At 53.2% G+C, this 17482-nt stretch overlaps 1 protein-coding gene across 1 annotated transcript in view; it reads right to left on the bottom strand.

The window, feature by feature from the left end:
• ALX4 (ALX homeobox 4) overlaps positions 1-17482 on the bottom strand; it is a 39833-nt gene that overhangs the window by 4472 nt on the left and 17879 nt on the right. The window contains exon 2 of the mRNA XM_029915404.1: positions 3524-3834. Within this exon, the coding sequence (XP_029771264.1) occupies positions 3524-3834 (311 nt within the window). The remainder of the gene's footprint in view (positions 1-3523; positions 3835-17482) is intronic.

Genomic DNA, 17482 nt, shown 5'->3' with positions numbered 1-17482 from the left:
GTTGAGGGGGGTTTTCCCTGGGGCCCCCGGTGGGTGGGAGCGGCAGGTGAAGGTGTCATGTGGGCTCTGGATGGGTTGGGGGGAGAGCTGCTGCACTGGAAGGGGGTGGCCGGGTCCAAGAAGTGGAAGGAGGAGCGGAGTGGGGGGCGATGGAATGTGGGGGCTGGAGCTGGGCATGGAGAGCACGGTGGGGGTGCCGGGGTTATCTGGAAGGACAGCTGAGCAGTGGGGGCGGGGGGAGCACCGCGGAGAGAGCGGAGTGGAGGAGGGCCAGGCCCAGGGATTTACCAGAGGGTTAAGACCGACAGGAGAGGCCAGGCTGTGGGCAGCAGCACTGCGCACCCCTCCTCCGCGGCCTGCAGCCCCGGGCCCAGTTTCTGAGCAGGGCTGGAGCCCTTGAGCTAAGTCAGCCTCTTGGGTCTGCCGCCTCCTCCATGCATCAGCTAGGTGGTGGGGGGGGCGTCCTCGCAGGGGCCCCCCTGCCCCCGCCGGAGCTCAGGGTGGAGGGCCTGGAGATTAGGTCCTTCCATTTCTGGCCTCTGAGAACTCCCCACAGATGCTCTGTGCCCCAGGGCTCCGGGGCCCCAGCCTGTCTCCACAGGACAACCCTGAGCGGGAGAGGGGACCACAAGGTCCAGGCTTCCAGCCTGCGTGTCGCGTCCCAGGACCACCCCGCTCCCGGCCCACCCCGGCCTGGGCCTGCTCAGCACAGGCCTCTCCCCGAGGAACCAACCGTCTTGGCGGGGGCCTCGCTAACCGCAGCCCATCTGGGGCCAGGGCGGGGTGGCCTAGGGCGGGGAGGCCTCAGTCTTATTGTCTTCAGACACCAGCTGTGGAGATCGTAATCCCAGACAGCAGAGAGAGGCCCCTGTAGCCCCCTGGAGCAAGGCCAAACCCTGAGCTTCTTCCCAGGAAAGGTCCATCTCGGAGCCCCCCACTGCCACACTAGGCACCTGGCTTCCCCCCAGCTGAGTGTAGGCCCAGAGCAAACTCGGCAGAGGCAGGCGGGGTCTCCTCCCGAAACCTCAGGGCACTGCCAGGCTCAATCCAGAGGTCTGACGCACATGAAGGTCCCACCCACCCTGCCGCCTTCATACAAAGAAAAGTCTTTGAACAATACGGCCCATATCCTGGCACAGCAAGCTAAACCAAAAGAAATACCAGGTTGGAACTCGGGAGTCTTAGATTCTGCCAGTTCCTGAGTCACCTGATCACAGGTGGACCTCCTCTTCCTTATTATCAAACGAGAGGACCAGGTGATCCCTTCCAGCACTAACTTTCTGTATTGCTACAATCATCTTCTCAGAAGATAAGATATGCTACACATCAGGGTTTCCCTTTCTGCCTTGGCTGCGGGGAAGCTCAGGGTTGAAATCTGTGCTCAGTGGTGACTATGAATCTTAGCCTAGACGTTTGACATAATTACCTTCCTATTTCATGACACTGTTCTTGTTCTTAAATGAAAATAAGAAGTCATTCATTGTAAGCTGCCTCAACTCCTTTTTGGAAGTAGGCAAAAATTCGTGTGTGTGCGTGCACGCACACACATGTGCAGAGGGAACACTCTAGTTCAGCTATATCATGGTTCCTGAAAAATGTTCTACGTACCCCAGTGTCATTTCCATGTTTTGTCTGGGAAGAGCCATCCTTCCTTCAATACTAAGTGGATCCTACTCCTGGGCACTCCCATCCATTCGTAAGGAACACACACTCTACACAGAGGACAAACTGATTTTTCCCACCACCAACAGGGCGCCTACAGGAATGGCCCCCTTTTCCACTGCCTTCTTCACTTCCTTCCATTCCACTGGCAGAGCTGAGGCCAGATTCTGGGGCTCCTGTCCAGACTCTGAGGCATGTGAGGTGGCTTATCCTGATTCAAATAAGATAGTCAGTGTGTGAAGGTTTCTGGAATCACAGCAAAGCCTCCCCTGCCCTGCCTTCCTTCCCCAGCCATCACCGGGCACCAGGCAGGCCACCGGAGCCGGGAACTTGTGGCTCAAATCCTGACTTTTCAGTCACTTCGGCTACATGCAGTTTCCGGATGGCTACCTCTTTATGGTAACCGCCGGTCCTTGTTTGCAACGTCCATTTTTGATGAAAACATCTCTGGACCGTGTTAAGGACACCTCTGCCTGATTAAACAGAACTTAATTGAAATGAACCTTTTACTGATGCCTTGGAAACGCTCTGGGAAAGGTTCTTTGGTGAACGGAGGCAGCAGGGGGCGCCCTTGGGGCCTGCTGATGAGGGAACACTCTGTCCTGACACCCAACCTACTTCTGAGCTGAGGCAGGCCCAGCTGAGCTGTCCTGCCTTAAAAAAAAGAAAAATGAAAAAAAGAAAAAGCTGTTGACTTCCCCAGCCCACTGGAGGGTGAAAAGTGGCTGCTTGACAATACCTCATTTGCCATTTCTAACAGGCTATGGGTTGGAAAAGCTGACTGAGCACGACATTTATTTGGGTGAAACTGAAGCCCGAGCGTTACTGCATGGATTTCATCACCCACTGTTTTGGGTACTTGGAGGCTTTAATTCCCCTCTGGTCCCGTTCTTGCTGGAACTCCATGCAAGGAGGGAAGACACACTTCTCTGGACAAAGGAGGTCCACCCATCTCCAAGCATTTCTTTTTTGCCCTTGTTGCTCCGGGCTCAGCCTTCTCTTGGTGGCAGTAGATGGTGATGAAGGATCAGACAGCACCCGCTCTCAGGAACCCACAGTAGAACGGGAGGAGAAACATGGATAAACCCGTTCAGGCCACCTGGGTTGGTTGTGGAAGAAGGTGCCTGGTTGGCTTGTGTTGTGGGGTGTTGGTGGGGGATGAGTTGGGTTGTGTTGCATTGGGTGTGTGGATTGGGTTACGGTGTGTGAGGTTGTGTTCTGTTGGGTAGAGCTGAGCTGTGCTGGGTTCTGCTGGGCTGGGTGGGTTGACTAGTGCTGTTTGGGTTCTGGAGGGTTGGGGTGGGTTGGGGGTTTTGGTGGCGGGATGGTGGTCAAGGGCCACTGCTTGGACCATGGTCACTGGGAAGACTGCACGGAGAAGGTGCAGTGAGAGAGGAGCTGAACGACAGAGGAGAAGGCAGCCATCCCTGGCAGAAAGAGCCGGGCTGTTCTCTGCTTCTGCCCACTGGAATGCCGTGGGTGTCTTCAGGTTTATCCTGTTTCCGTCTTAACAGACAGGCCTTCGAGAGCAGAGCCCGATCATCTTCTCCTTTGTGAAAGGGCCTGGATGCTCATACCACACAGAGCCCAGAAATCCAGCTAACGGGCTTCCTGCCCCTCCATTCAGGGCCCTCCTTCTTCTGCCCCTGCTCCCACCAGGGCAAGAGGCCTGGTAGTCAGTGGGTAAAAGCAGCCTCTCTCTGGTCGAAGCAGGGGTGTGAGGGGCAGGTTCTCTTTGGGCTGAGATAAAGAAAGCCCTGGTGTGGTTGGGGACAGTCAGGTGGTCCTAGCTTCGGTCATCAGCCCAGGGGTCACCCGCCTTGCTCTCCCCACCCCCACCTCCCCAGGTGCGCTCACTGACCTGCACACGGGCCTCGGTGAGGTCTGTCCTCATGGCCAGCTGCTCCCGTGCGTACACATCGGGGTAGTGGGTCTTCTGGAAGACCTTTTCCAGCTCCTCCAGCTGGTAGCTGGTAAAGGTGGTTCGGTTCCGCCGCTTCTTGCCCTTGTTGCTCTCTGAGTCGGCCTTATCCAGCGGGCTGGGGAGGTCGGCACTGGCCCGCTCCTGGGTCCCCTTCACCCCAGCCTCCTTCACACCGAGGTAGCTGCTGTCCATCCCCACCGTGTCAGAGTCCGGCGGTAACTCCGGCTCGCCCAGGGAGCTCTCTTTGGCTGAGAGGGGAGGAAACAAAGTCAGAGACCAGTGGCTGAGCCAAGCAAGAGAAGAGGGAGGGACAGGGAGCGCCATCCTCTGCCATTCGTCCATCTCAGAGTCACACTAGATGCGAGATGAGGGTTCTAATCCTGGCTTGCCATCCACATGCTGTGTGACCTTGGCCAAGTCCTTTCCCTCTCTGAGCCCCTGTGCCATCATCTCAGAATGGACCCCTTTCAGCCCCAATGTAATATGACTCTGGTAAGCCAATCTGATCTCTCAGATGTTTACTCCCCATCCCCCACTGACCCTGTGCTCTTCCTTCTAGAAGGATCCTCTTGGCCAGAATTCTGCTTTGGGAATTGGGAATGCTGACTTCAGCACCTCAGACTCCCGGGGAAGGGAAAGCTCAAGCAGCCACCGCGCCTGGCCCCGCAGGGCAGGGGCAGGGAGGAGGCCAGCGGTGAGGCAGACAGCAATGGCCCTCCTATCCTGGCCTGGTCCTGTGTGGGCTCCAGCAGGAGCTGCGGAGACCCCTCCCCCCACCAAGAATCCCACATGAGGGGTCACACCCCTGCCATCCACAAGGGGTCCTGCCCACTCCGGGCAAGTACTGAATTCGCTGAGGACGCAGGGTGGACACCGCACTCCCAGGAAGCTGACGTGTGCGCCCAATAGACTTATGCTAAGCTCTCCACCTGGGCTCATGGCCGTCGCCATCTGACAGAATGAGGCTCTGCTGGTTGGTTCCTAGATGCCTAGAGCTGGAAAGGACCAGTCCATCTACGCACGTCAAGGATGAGAAGGCGGAGGCCAGAGGGGACAGTGAAGTGGGGAGTAACTCAATCACGCCCAAATGGCCCAGTTAGCACCCTGGGTGGACATACTTGGGGCCAAGTTTAGAGCATGGGCTCTGGAGCCAGTGGAGGGTGTGAATCACACATGAACCTCTCCTGCTCTGTGCTTTGGACAGTTCACTTAACTTCTTTGTGCCTCAGTTTCCCCCTCTATAAAACGGGGCTGGAGATACTTGTGGGATCCTCTTCACTGGGTAGTGTGGGGTTAAGGAGGCTGCCAGGCAAAGCCCTCAGCATGGTGCTGGCTGCCGGCATGCAGATTTCTGCCGGTGGGATTCCCAGTTCTGCAGTGGTCTCTGGGGGAGCAGAGGACTCTGAGCCTGAGAAGCCCTCCCATCAGGCAGGAGCGTCTGTGTGCAGGGGGGCGGGGGGCTGGCCTGGTGTCTGGAGAGCACATTGAGCCCCGCTCTGAGCCTCACCCCCTGCCTGGGACTCCTGCGGAGTGAGATGATGTGCCTCACGCCCCCACACCCACCACACAAGTACAGATTAATAAGGGGGAGCATGTGAGAGGGCCTTCACACGTACAAGCTGGTGATCACAGCCACGCGTGGTGGGTGTGAGCGCCTCCTTCGGGAACAGGGCCAAGCCGTGGGCGTGACGTGTAAGGACAGAGACACGCCTCTGGCTCAGGCCCCCGACTCCATCCCCACCTCTGTCTCCACGGCTCCAATGAAGGGGTGGAGGTGAGCGCCCGAGTGGACCTGCTGATGCCACGGGGCGGGGGGCAGCTCACGGGCATCCTGCATGACACCCACCTGAGCTGGGCACACACATCGCCACAGCTTCAGTGACAACATTATGCAAACTGCAACTGGCAGAGGGGCCAGGAGCTTTCAGCAAAGATATTTATCTTCCTGGCAGACAAATAAGTTTTATGTTTGGGGTTTTTTTTTTTTTTAAAGAAATCCCACCCAGCCTCACCAAAAATAAACATCTCTGTTATGCAATTTCCTGGAGGCCAGACTCGGGGCGGAGGGGGGGGGGGGGACAGACCCTGCCCCTCCTGCCCCAGCACTGATCTCCAGGCCCCATCCCATGACCCGAGGACCCTTAGTGTGTCCTCTGGCATCCAGCCTGGGGTTGGGACCACCCTGCACCGCGAGAGGGGTCGTGCTTCACGGGGAAGCTCCGTGTCACAGAACCCGAGGGTTGTGGGGACCAGCCTGAACCCCTAGTTTTAAGTGTGGGGGGGACTAATGCGGGAGAGAGAGAGGAGGCAGGGAATGTGTGCTAATGAGTGAGCCTCTGGCTCATGGGTCAGTCCCCTACTCCTACTCCCCTACCCTGTGGGCTTGGGGCCTCTTCCCAGGGAGGGAGGGGGAGGGGCAGAGGAATGCAGGAGCTCTCATCATGGAGTCCTGCCCTCCTGCTTGCTCACACTGGGGGCAGGAGGACCAGCCTCTGAAAACGAGGAGGGAAAGATGTGGCCTCTGAGGAAAGGCCCTTAGCGTTGACCTAGTTCTAGGCTTAGCCAGCGGGGAAGCAGCCGAGAATGCCCAGTCTTCTATGGTGAGAACTAAGGGTCTAGTTTCGGGTCACCCACTGAGCCCGAGCAAGTGGGGGAGAAATGGGAGGACAACACGGTGTGCACAAGGACCACCTGGCCGAGAGTTGGGAGATCTGCTCTTGTCCCCAGCTCTGTCACCATCTGCCCCTGACCTCCAATGACTCTTCTCAGATCTCAGAGTCTCATCTGCTAATGGGAGCAGCTGTGCCTTGTCTGGAGTGGGGAGCAGGCAGGGGTGTGGCACTGCTCAGCCCAGTGGAGTCTCCCCTCTGCCTCAGTCAGCATCGAGACCCTCCCCAGGTATCTGAGAAGAGGGAAGAAGGAAGAGAAGGCTTCTGTGTCCAGGGACGCTTTGGCCAACCAGAAAAGCCTAGAGATGGACGGATTCTGGCAAACATTTGCCAGAGAAGAGGGCAGCGAGCTGTCTAATCTCAGTCATCACTGTTGATCATTTTGCTTTATGTCGGAGGCTAGGTCTCTAATTTGGATAACAAAGAATAATTCCCCAAGGTTTGGTGGCCCACCCAGCTGGTCTCATGACAAGCCAAGGCTCCCTCAGGCACTCAGTGCACAGATCCCAGATGGGCTGTGGTGACAGGGAGCTAGCTCAGCGCCTTCAGGATGGCTGGGCTGTTCATCTGAGGTCCGGCGCAATGGTCCGGGCTCTAACTGTCCAGGGTCCTTCCCAGAGGCAGCGGCCACACCTCCTGGAGGCTTCCGTCTCCCGGCTAAACAACTGTGGCTTCCACCACTATTCCTCAGGTGGCCCCGAGCTTAACGAGACTGAGACCGGTGGGCGCCAGGGATGGGCTGGGTGATGGGTGCTGGACCCTGAAGCAAAGCCAGCAGACTGCTCTTCGACTAGATGATCCTGAGGAGGAGTGAGGCAGTGAGTCAGCTGGGTGGCCCTGCAGCGCCCTCCACCAGACAGTCACTGAAAACAGAGGGCTCTGCTGCTCATGATGAATGACTCTTCACCAACGGCGACCCCCTTGTTCCTCTTCACCGCACCTCCAGCCACCTGCCTGGAATGCCCTTCCTTCCAGCTGCTCCAAGATCCAGTTAAGCACCAGCTCCTCCAGGAAGTCCTCCCAGACTGCAACAACCATACACACCCCTTTGTCCTCTGCTTAGCCTCTCCAATTACTGCTTGTATTTCTGACTAGTATACAATCAGTCCCTGAGTGTCCATTTCTTCCTGCAGAACATCAGTTCCCCAAGGGTTGGAGCCTCATGTCCCTAAACCTGGGCTGAGCCCAGGATGAGGCAGATGACAGACATGCAGGGAGAAGTTGCTGGAGAATAAAGATTAATTTCTAACAACCAAACACTGCTGAGCTCTGGCTCTGTCCAGCTACCTCCATGTGCTTACTGTGCACAGCTACAGGCCCTAGAGGTCCAGGCAGACAGTATTTGTTGGACAGATACATGGATCAATTCGTCCTGCTGGACAAGGAGGAGAAAGGTGGACAGGACAGGTGAAAAAGAGGCTTGCAATCACTAATGCCTCCACGAACGGCTCACACAACAGGGGAGATGAGGTTGCGGCAGAGGGGAGGGGAGAGGACCAACACAGACATTGAAGGATGTCTCCATGTGGGGGCAAGAGGGAAACAGGGGGCGTCAGGGTAGAAAGAGAAGAAAAGAGAGGAGAATTGCGGAAGGGGCTCTAGAATTTAGACATCCAGAAAACCCAGTCCAAGATCTTCTGGGAGCCAGCTCCATGCCCACCACGGTGCCATGCTGGGTAAAGGCCACTGGGAGACTCAGCTTGCCCCACCTGCGGGCGGCCTTCCTCAGGCCGACAGCACTGGCAATGCATGAGGCTGAGCCGCAGCACAGCCCCCAGGTCCAAGCCGCCTGCCTGCGAATCTAGCTTCTCTCCTCTGCTTCTTTCCATAGGGACTCTGGGCTGGCTCCGGGCAGATGACCCTCCCGTAGTGGGGAGGGGTCCTCAAGAGGGTTTTGTCCCAGTCTCTGGGGCCCAAGACAATATAATCCGGATCTGCAGCTTCCCAGTGGAATGTCTTGATCTGGATATAAACCCCAGATGACCCAAGTAATCAAGTCATGTGCACACATACATCAAGAGCAGTCAGTGCCTCCCCCACTGGGGGATGAAAGCAATGGCGGCCATGATGGGACCACGTACCCATTAAAAAGCCCTGGGGACATATTTTCAGCAACCATATCTCATGAAGTAGAAGCATTTGGTTCAAGGATATATATTTTTTTAAGTTTATTTATTTATTTTGGGGGAGGTAGAGGGAGAGAGGGAGAGAGGGAGAATCCCAAGCAGGCTCCACACCACCAGAGCCCCAACTCAGGGCTTGAATCCCCGAACCATGAGATCACGGCCCAAGCTGAAGTCAATGGCTTCATCGAGACACCCAGGTGCCCCCAAGGATATATTCTTAATTAGGAGCCACAGAAGGCCCGCCAACCTATGACTGAACTCCCAGAAATGCAAGAAATAGAAATTCTCAGGGGAGCCTGAGTAGCTCAGTTGGTTGAGTGTCCAACTTCAGCTCAGGTCATGATCTCACAGTTCATGAGTTCGAACCCCATGTCAGACTCTGTGCTGATGGCTGGGAGACTACAGCCTGCTTTGGATTCTGTGTCTCCCTCTCTCTCTGCCCCTCCCCTACTTGTGCTCTGTCTCTCAAAAATAAATCAATGTAAAAAAAATTTAAGAAATAGAAATTCTCTTTTCACTCCCTTACCCTCTGCTTGTTGTCCCCCTAGTCTAACCTTTTTTCGATATGAAAGCCCTTGAGATTCCCAAATCTATCGAGGTGATTTTTTCCGTGGCTAGGATTACCAGACAGTGCCCTTCTGGAACCGCTTGGGGGGCGGGGGGGAGGGGTGCCAGAGGCCTCTCTGCGCGCATTCCTTCTGCATGCAAGGACGTGTCCCCTCCAGCCTGTGGCGCTGGCCTGCCGCTGGCAATGGTGTGGGGAACCTATGTGTCATTGCCTGTGGACAGGTCTGTGGAGCGCGCTGGCTTGTGGGCTCGAGTGCAGGCCCACAAGTAGGGCGCATGCTGCTGTGCAACGGGATTTGTGCGAGGGACCGTCCCTGGGCACACGTGGGCGAGTGTGGACATGGAGGGGCGCACACGCGCACATGTGTACTTGTGCACGGGCCCGTGCATATGGAGTGTAGGTCTAAGGGGCCTGAGTAATTTTATCCTCCATGGTTTTGATTACATCTATTTCTCCTCCAAACATCTGCTTTGTGGAGGACATGCCACTCGCTCTGTTCTCGGGTGAGCCGGCCCTGCACACCCCGTGGCAGAGCACACAGCGCCGATGTAATCTCCTTAAACAAAACAGGCCAGCGTGAGGCCCTTTCATGCTATTTAAAGGGCACTGACTAAACCTCCTGCTATCCAAACAGTCGTGCGGGGGTAGGGGAGAAGGGTAAAGGTTAGCCATTGATCACCTCCCCGGCCCACCTCATCTGCCACCGGGCTGTGTCCCAAGCACAGCCTGGCGGTCCCTGGGTTAGTTCCAGGCCCAGGAAATCACCCGAAGGGGCCGCAGCTCCTGGGATGACGGTGCAGGGGATGCACAGACAGCCTAGATCTGTGCTCAGTGGGGAGAGGCAGACTGTGTCCTGGCCCTCCGGGAGCTGCCCATCTGCGGGAGGTGGGGGGTGGGGTGGGGGATGGAAGGTCAGGTGTGGTGGGTGCCCCCGTCCACCAACACAAGCCCTAAAAATGCTCCTTGAAACAAAGAATGTTTGAGACACTCACACAGGCCACGGAGGCTTACGAAGACCTGAGGATTAAATGTGGTGTCCTGGATCCAGTCCTGGAACAGTAAAAGGACATTAGGAAAAAAACCTTGTAAAGTCTGAATAAAGTGTGGGGCTTAGTTATCAGGGATGCAAAGGGGGAAAACGGGGGACAAAACGTCTAAATACACAGGTCAGGGGCACCTGGGTGGCTCAGTCGGTTAAGTGGCCGGCTTCAGCTCAGCTCATGATCTCATTAAAAGAAGCCAGACTCAAAATTTACATATGTATGACTCCACTTATTTATCATATGACACTCTGGGAAGCCAACAGGATCGGGATGGAGAACAGATCATCCATTGCTAGAGGCTGGAGGCGGAGGGCTTGACCAGAAAGGGCCACGTGTGGACCCACCCTGCACCCCAGTTGTTGTGGTGAGTACATGACTCTGCACAGGAATGTGTTAAAATTCATAAAGCTATACACCCCCAAATTTGAATGTTGCAGCATATTATTTTTTAAGTGAAAGACATGTAAACCATAGGGAAAATACAGAAGTGTGTTTAAATATACTAAAGAAAAACTAATAAAAAGTGTGCTTGTCTTTACCCAGAAATCCCACTTCCAGGAACGAATTCTGAAGAAATAATTATGAGAGGCGCCTGGGTGGCTCAGTTGGTTAAGTGTCTGGCTTCGGCTCAGGTCATGATCTCACGGTTTGTGGGTTCAAGCCCCCCATCAGGCTCTGTGTTGACAGCTAGCTCAGAGCCTGGAGCCTGCTTCAGATTCTGTGTCTCCCTCTCTCTCTGACCTTCCCCAGCTCACACTCTGTTTCTCTCTGTCTCAATAATAAATGAACATAAAAAAATTTAAAACAAGAGAAATAATTATGGATAGGCACAAAGAATTAGCTAGAAAGTTCATCATGGCATCATTACACAGAAAATCCAAAAATAACCAGTCACTGGACAGTAATAGGAGATTGGTTAAATAAAGGACGATATTTCCATAAATAGATCTTCCCGATATTCTTTATTCCGCAACTGTTTCTTTTCTGGCATTTAGCACACATCACTATGTATTTATTTGGGACTTTCCCCTTTGTTTATGGTCTCTCTCTGCCTTCCATAAAACAGGGAGTGTATCTGAAGAGGTTTCCTTTGTTTACCCTTGTCTAAATTGTGGCATGTATGCAGTAGGTAGTCAATAAATATTTGATGAGCAAATGAAACAGATAATATAAAAGAATAGCACTTTTGTATCTAGAAAGATGTTTGAGTTGTAGTGGTAAATCTCATCTTTAAAAAAAAGTGGAGGAGGAGTGGAGTATCTGTCTTCAGAAAATTCTAGAAGCTTCCAGAGCTGGGAATGCAGGTATAAGGGTTGATTTTGTTCACTTTTTTTTATCTGAATAAAAATTTTTAAGTTTATTTTATTTATTTTGAGAGAGATGTGTGACCATGTGCATGAGAGTTGGGGAGGGGCAGAGAGAGACAGGGAGACAGAATTCTAAGCAGGCTCCACACTGTCAGCACAGAGCCCAACTTGGGGCTCAATCCCACAAACGTGAGGACATGACCTGAGCCCAAATCAAGAGTCGGATGCTTAACCAATGGAGCCACACAGGCGCCCCTGAATTAAGTGTCTGTTTGTTCTACCATAATAAACAAGAGTTGCTTTTATCATTTAAAATGCTATTTGAAAGGAGCAATTAGATCCCCAATAACGTCTGCTTTGCAGGGTTCTGGACTCTGCTGTGAGATTTTGGGAGATGAGCACCCTGGGGGTGGGTGGGGCTGGGGTGCAGGACGGGTAGGGACACTTCAGAGAGCAGCCCCCTTTGTGGTGCAGATCGGCCTCGGGGACCCCTATGACTCTAACATACCAGAGGCTTCCAGACCACAGGCTTACATTCACCTCCTAACAGTTTCTCTGCCTTCAGGCCCACTACCCTCAAATACAACCAGACACGGTGTGTAAAACACACACGTCTGATGGTATCATGACCTTCTCAAAAGGCTTTCATCGGTCCCCAGAGCTCACGCCAGGACCGACAAGGAAAATACTGAGTGCTCAGCTATCACTTTCATAGAAACAATGGATAATCTTTAGTATAAGTATGTCCTAAATATTGTATGGGAAATACTTACAGTAAAACGGGCTCGTTGCTTATTTGAAATTCAAATTTAACTGAGCATCCTGGTTTATTGTTAGCCTTTTTTTTCCCCCCTAAATCTTCCAGCCCTACCCATCAGCCTTACCATGCCATTCAGGATCCCCAGGCAGGACGGACCCTGCCGGCTTCATAAACTTACATCCTCCCGCCTGCCCCCCTGCTGCCCTCCACCCCACCTCCAGCCCCGCGACCCCCTTTCACTCCCCAGCGCAGCGCACGAACGCGTCCAGACCTCCACATTTCTCCCTTCCTTCCCCTGATAAGTCCTGGCCCTCCTACCTTGGCCCCCACACCAGCACCTGCGTATCTTCATAACTTCTGTGGCCTTTCTTCACACATCATTATCTGTGTTCCATATGGAAAAATTTTTTAAATCAATAAGCAAAGTGAAGATAAGCCAAGAGAAGAAACCACACGCACATACACACACACACACGGACACAATTTTTCATAAACTTTAAAAAATCTGACACCATATTCTGTGCCTCTTTCCATGCTATTCCATATTCTTCTAACACACTATTTTATTAACTTTGTTTATTTTGAGAGAGAGAGAGAGAGAAAGCACAAGCAGGGGAGGGGCAGAGAGAGGAGGAGAATCCCAAGAAGGCTCTGTGCTCTCAGCCCAGAGCCCAACGTGAGGCTCAAACTCACAGAACTGTGAGATCATGAACTGAGCTGAGATCAAGAGTCAGATGCTTAACTGACTGAGACACCTAGACCCCTCCTACCACATCATTAAAAAATTAAAAAAAAATTTGTTTGAGAGACACAGAGTATGAGCCAGAGAGGAGCACAGAGAGAAGGAGACACAGAATCTGAAGCAGGCTCCAAGAACCTTACACAGGGCTCGAACCCACTAACCTTGAGATCATGACTTGAGTATAAGTTGGATGCTTAACCGACTGAGCCACCGAGGCACCCCTACCACATCACTTTGAATGACTGCATATTATTCCATCACATGGATAAATTCTACTTAGTCAATCTCTTACTGCAGGGCACCTGGGCTTCTGATGGTTTGAAACCAAAGCAGGCCTGAAATGAACTCCCTTGCATTTCAATCCTCTGTACGTCATGGTGACTATGTCAGAAGAAGCTCTAAGAACTAGAAAACCTGAATTAGATCGTATTCACATTGAAGGTGTCTCATAAACATGATCAAACATCTTTCCAAAGAGGTGACAGTTTCCTCAGCGACTAGAATGTTCTTGCTTCAGGGCCAGTGCCAGTCATAGTGTTTTTAAAATCTTTGCTAGTTTTGGGGGGCGCCCAGGTGGTCCAGTGAGTTCAAGTCCCGCATCAGGCTCTGAGCATGGAATATGCTTGGGATTCTGTCTCTCCTTCTCTCTGCCGCGCCCCTGCTTGTGCAGACATGTGTGCTCTCTCTCTCTCTCTCTCTCTCTCTCTCTCAAAATAAGGGAATAAACTTAAAAAAAAATAAAAATCTTTGCCAGTATCATCAATGGAAGTGAGATCCTGTTTGAACTTATATTTTCTATTACTAGTAGAGTTAAATCTTTTATTTGTTAGATTTCCTTCTTTTGTGAATTGCTTCCAAGGTTCAGTGCAAGGGGGACCGCTGCCCCCTTCCCGACCCCTGGGCTTGGCTTACGCCTTGAACACGGAGTTCTTTGCCTTCACATGCTTGTGGGGGGGACTACCCCTCCCCCACCCGAGTGTGAGCAGTTCAGAGCAGGGCCTCCCTGCTGGGTCCTGAGCTGGGTCTGGGCTCCTTCTGCATTGGGAATCTCTGTCTGTCCTCCTGAGGGTGACCAAGGGCGCCTGTAGCAAACACTGCCGTATGGATGGGGTGGTGGTGGCATGCGGGTGGGCTTAAAAACCCACCTAGCCGCGGGGCAGGGTGTCAAGGCGGCCCTGCTGCTGCTGCTAGGACCCTGCACAACCCTTTTGGTGTCTGTTTCCTCAGTTCAACAAGTATTGCTTGGATCCCTGCAGAGGAGTGGGAAAGGGGTTGCCATGGGAAGCCACAACTGAGGAGGACTCAACAGACCCTGGGACAGGATGCTAAACCGCAGGTGGGTTCCCTGGCCCCTGCCTGCTTGAAGGTTCTAGAGCCCCACTCCCAGCTGGCCAGGATCGGGGCTGCAGTTGCTCATCTCGCCACCAGGAGGCACTGCAGTCCCAATTAAGTTCCTCAGGGAGGCTGGTGGGCCCCAGGGCCCCGGGCCCTGACCAGGTTTCTAGAAGTTTGTTTGAAAGCCCAGGCCCCACCGGGTAGGGTTTGCCAAACAAGCAGTTATTTAGCCCTACTATGTGCCTGCCACTGTCCTAGAACTGCAAGGGACACCGAGATGAAGGAGGTGGGTCCCTGGCTTCGCCCACAGAGCTCATTCCTCTCCCATTTCTGGGGTTTTCCACATTCTTCAAAACCCCCATACGGTGGCTCTCCTGAACACCCTCACTCTACAGATGGGCAAACTGAGGCTCCCAGAGAAAGGACTCCATGAATGTCACCAGCAACTGAGTGGCAGGTTGACCTGGGATCTTTTTACTCCCCATGGTTGTGGGGAGACCCTTGGGGATCCCTAGTCCTCCAGCTGCTTGCAAATGAGTGGGACAAACGCCCCCCCCCCATGACCCCTGGGATTCCCCCCCCCCCCGTTGGCTTTCTATGTTGCCAACTCCTTTGTGGCTTCTTCGGGGGGGGGGGGGGGGGGGAGGGACATTAGCCGAGGCAGGGGCTGCGGCCGCTCCACTGTTGCTTCCGTCAGACACAAGCTCTCTCTGTCCTCACACAGGGTGGGGGTGGTCCCTTTCTGGACCCGAGGTCAGAGGGGGCTTCCCAGAGCCAAGGAAGGAAAAGAAACTAGCGGTATGCTCTCACTGAAACCCAGTAGCTGTGGGCCTCGTGCTCTGCTCGGGACCAGGACACCCGCAGTAACTGTGAAACACCCCTAGAAACTGAAGCTGGCAGGAGCAGATGACCTGTCCGAGAATGTGCAAGTGGCCGAAGGCAGAGCTAAGGTTTGAACCCCCAGCCTGGGGCATTTTGTGGGCACCGTCCTAAGGCAGAGGCCGTGTGTGGGGCTGGGATGGGGCAGCCCAAGGAACAAGGCTGGCGGTCCCATTCTCCCATCTTCTCTCCCCAGCCCCGTGTCTTGGGTTCACATCCATTCCGTGCCAGAGAGTGAAGTGTTTAGAGGAAGGAGGTCCGTGTGTACAAGTCACCCTTCAGCAGGGCAGAGGGAAACACGTACACGTGCACATGCATATAACCCAGCACGTGGACGTACACATGGAGAGCCTGCAAGAGACGCTGAGAACACAGATGCAGTAAGACGTGAACTGGGGACTCACTGCAATGGGATCCGGGGATTCTTCGTGTCTGCCTGTGACTTTCCTCTAAGTCTGAAACTACGCCCGATAAAAAGTTTTTACAGGGCGCCCGGGTGGCTCAGTCAGTTGAGCATCCGACTTTGGCTCAGGCCATGATCTCATGGTTCATGAGTTTGAGCCCCACATCAGGCTCTGTGCTGATGCTCGTAGTCTAGAACCTGCTTTGGATTCTGTGTGTGTCTCTCTCTCTCAGCCCTTTCCCCACTCATGCTCTATCTCTGTCTCTCAAAAATAAATAAACATTAACAAAATAATAAATAAATAATAATTTTTAAAAAACCACAAGGCAGATGCCAGCCCTGGGGACGAACCTTGCTTCCCCAGACTTTTGAAAACTCTCACTTCCGCAGAAGCAACTGGTGACCCAATCGGAGCAGGTGATGCTTCCAGCAGCATTTTTAGGAGGTATTTTATTGTTTGAGGCCATTATAATCTCAGCTTTCTTACAATTAGTCTGAGTGACTGAAATTCCCTTGTATCAAAAAAAAAAAAAAGGAATTATAAGAAAGTCACGGACAATCGCTAAACCACAGGAGCAGGTCACTGTCCATGGCAGATGAATGGACGGAGTATTATTCAGCCTTAAAACGGAAGGAAGCTCTGACCTGTTCGACCACATGGATGACACTTGGGGACATGCTGATAAGTGAAATAAGCCAGACCCAGAGAGGCTCCGGTCCTATGAGATACCTACAGTGATCAAGTTCACGGAGACAGAAAGTAGATGGAGGTTGTCAGGGGCTGGGAGGGGGATGGGAGGTTAGCAGCTAATGGGTGCATAATTTTGGTTTTACAAGATGAGAAGAATTCTAGAGATGGATGTGGTGACCGTTGTACGGCCTTATCAATATATTTAACTAACTATTTAACTGAACTATGTGCTGAAAAATAGTTAGGCGTTAACTATACTTCAATTAAAAGTAGTTAAGATGGTAAATTTTATGTGATGTATGTTTTATCACAATAAAAAAAATTGGAAAAAAAAAGAAAGTCCCCTAGCCAGTGTCTCTGGGGGCCTTTGTCTTGGCTTCAGCCCACTCTATCCAGGGCTGGGTCCCTTTCAGCTCCCAGCCAACACCCCCAAATCCTTCTCCGTGTCCTCTCCTGATACGGTGCCTAGGTCTGTGTCTGCTCACACCCTTGGTCCTTGGTTCACTCGGGTGTCCATTCATCAAGTGCTTCCCTGTGGTCGCGGCCTTGTGGAGGGGACAGACCGTGGTCAATGGTCCCAGGGCTACCTGGGCAAGAGCACTGTGTCCTGGGCACGCAGGGTCCACGATGTGGAGTGGTCAGGTGTGGCTTCAGTGACTGCATGGTCTTAGGCTGAATTACTGGAAACCAAAGAAGTCACAGCAAGACTTTATGGTCAAACAGGACGCCTCCAGCTCTCCAGACTCTGCAGGTCCTAATTACCAAGGAGGAGTCTTAGACAGGGGCCTCCCACCAGGGCCGGTGACAGTAAGGAAAATGATCACAGAATCCCTTTGACAGTGCTGACCCATCCACTATCTCATTTGATTCCCCAAATTCCCAGGAGCTTGGTGCTGTCACTCCCATTTTACAGATAAAGAAACTGAGGTCCTGAGATGTTTAATAACTTGTTCAAAGTCACACAGCTGGCGGGGGGTCAGTGGAGCTGGGATTGGAACCCAGATGGCCCGGCTCCAAGCCCTGTGTCCTGCCTAGTGCCTCTCACAGTGATGTGTCATCTTATACACGCAGGCTTTTGGAGGGAGCGGAAACAGGCTTCATCTCGTCACCAGAAGACACGGCGGAGGCACAGGAGTAATTCCCATCTCAGAGGACTAACCTAAACTGAGTTTTAGGGTCACCATAAAAAGCCCCGCTTAGGATGAAAACACTTGAACCTCACCTCCGGATATTTACTAGGGTGGGCTGGGAGTCTTGACCTCTGTCAGAACTCACACCCCCCTGCTAGCTGCTCGTTAAGGAGACTGGAGACCCCAGATCCTGCCTTCCAGGCCCAGCCCAGGTCTCATCCCCAAACTCTGCCTCCCACGGCT

This window comes from Suricata suricatta, chromosome 11 (genome assembly GCF_006229205.1).
Source record: "Suricata suricatta isolate VVHF042 chromosome 11, meerkat_22Aug2017_6uvM2_HiC, whole genome shotgun sequence".
Lineage (NCBI taxonomy): Eukaryota > Metazoa > Chordata > Mammalia > Carnivora > Herpestidae > Suricata > Suricata suricatta.
The sequence above is the reverse complement of the archived record's forward strand: the minus strand, read 5'-3'. Positions and strand labels throughout refer to the sequence as shown.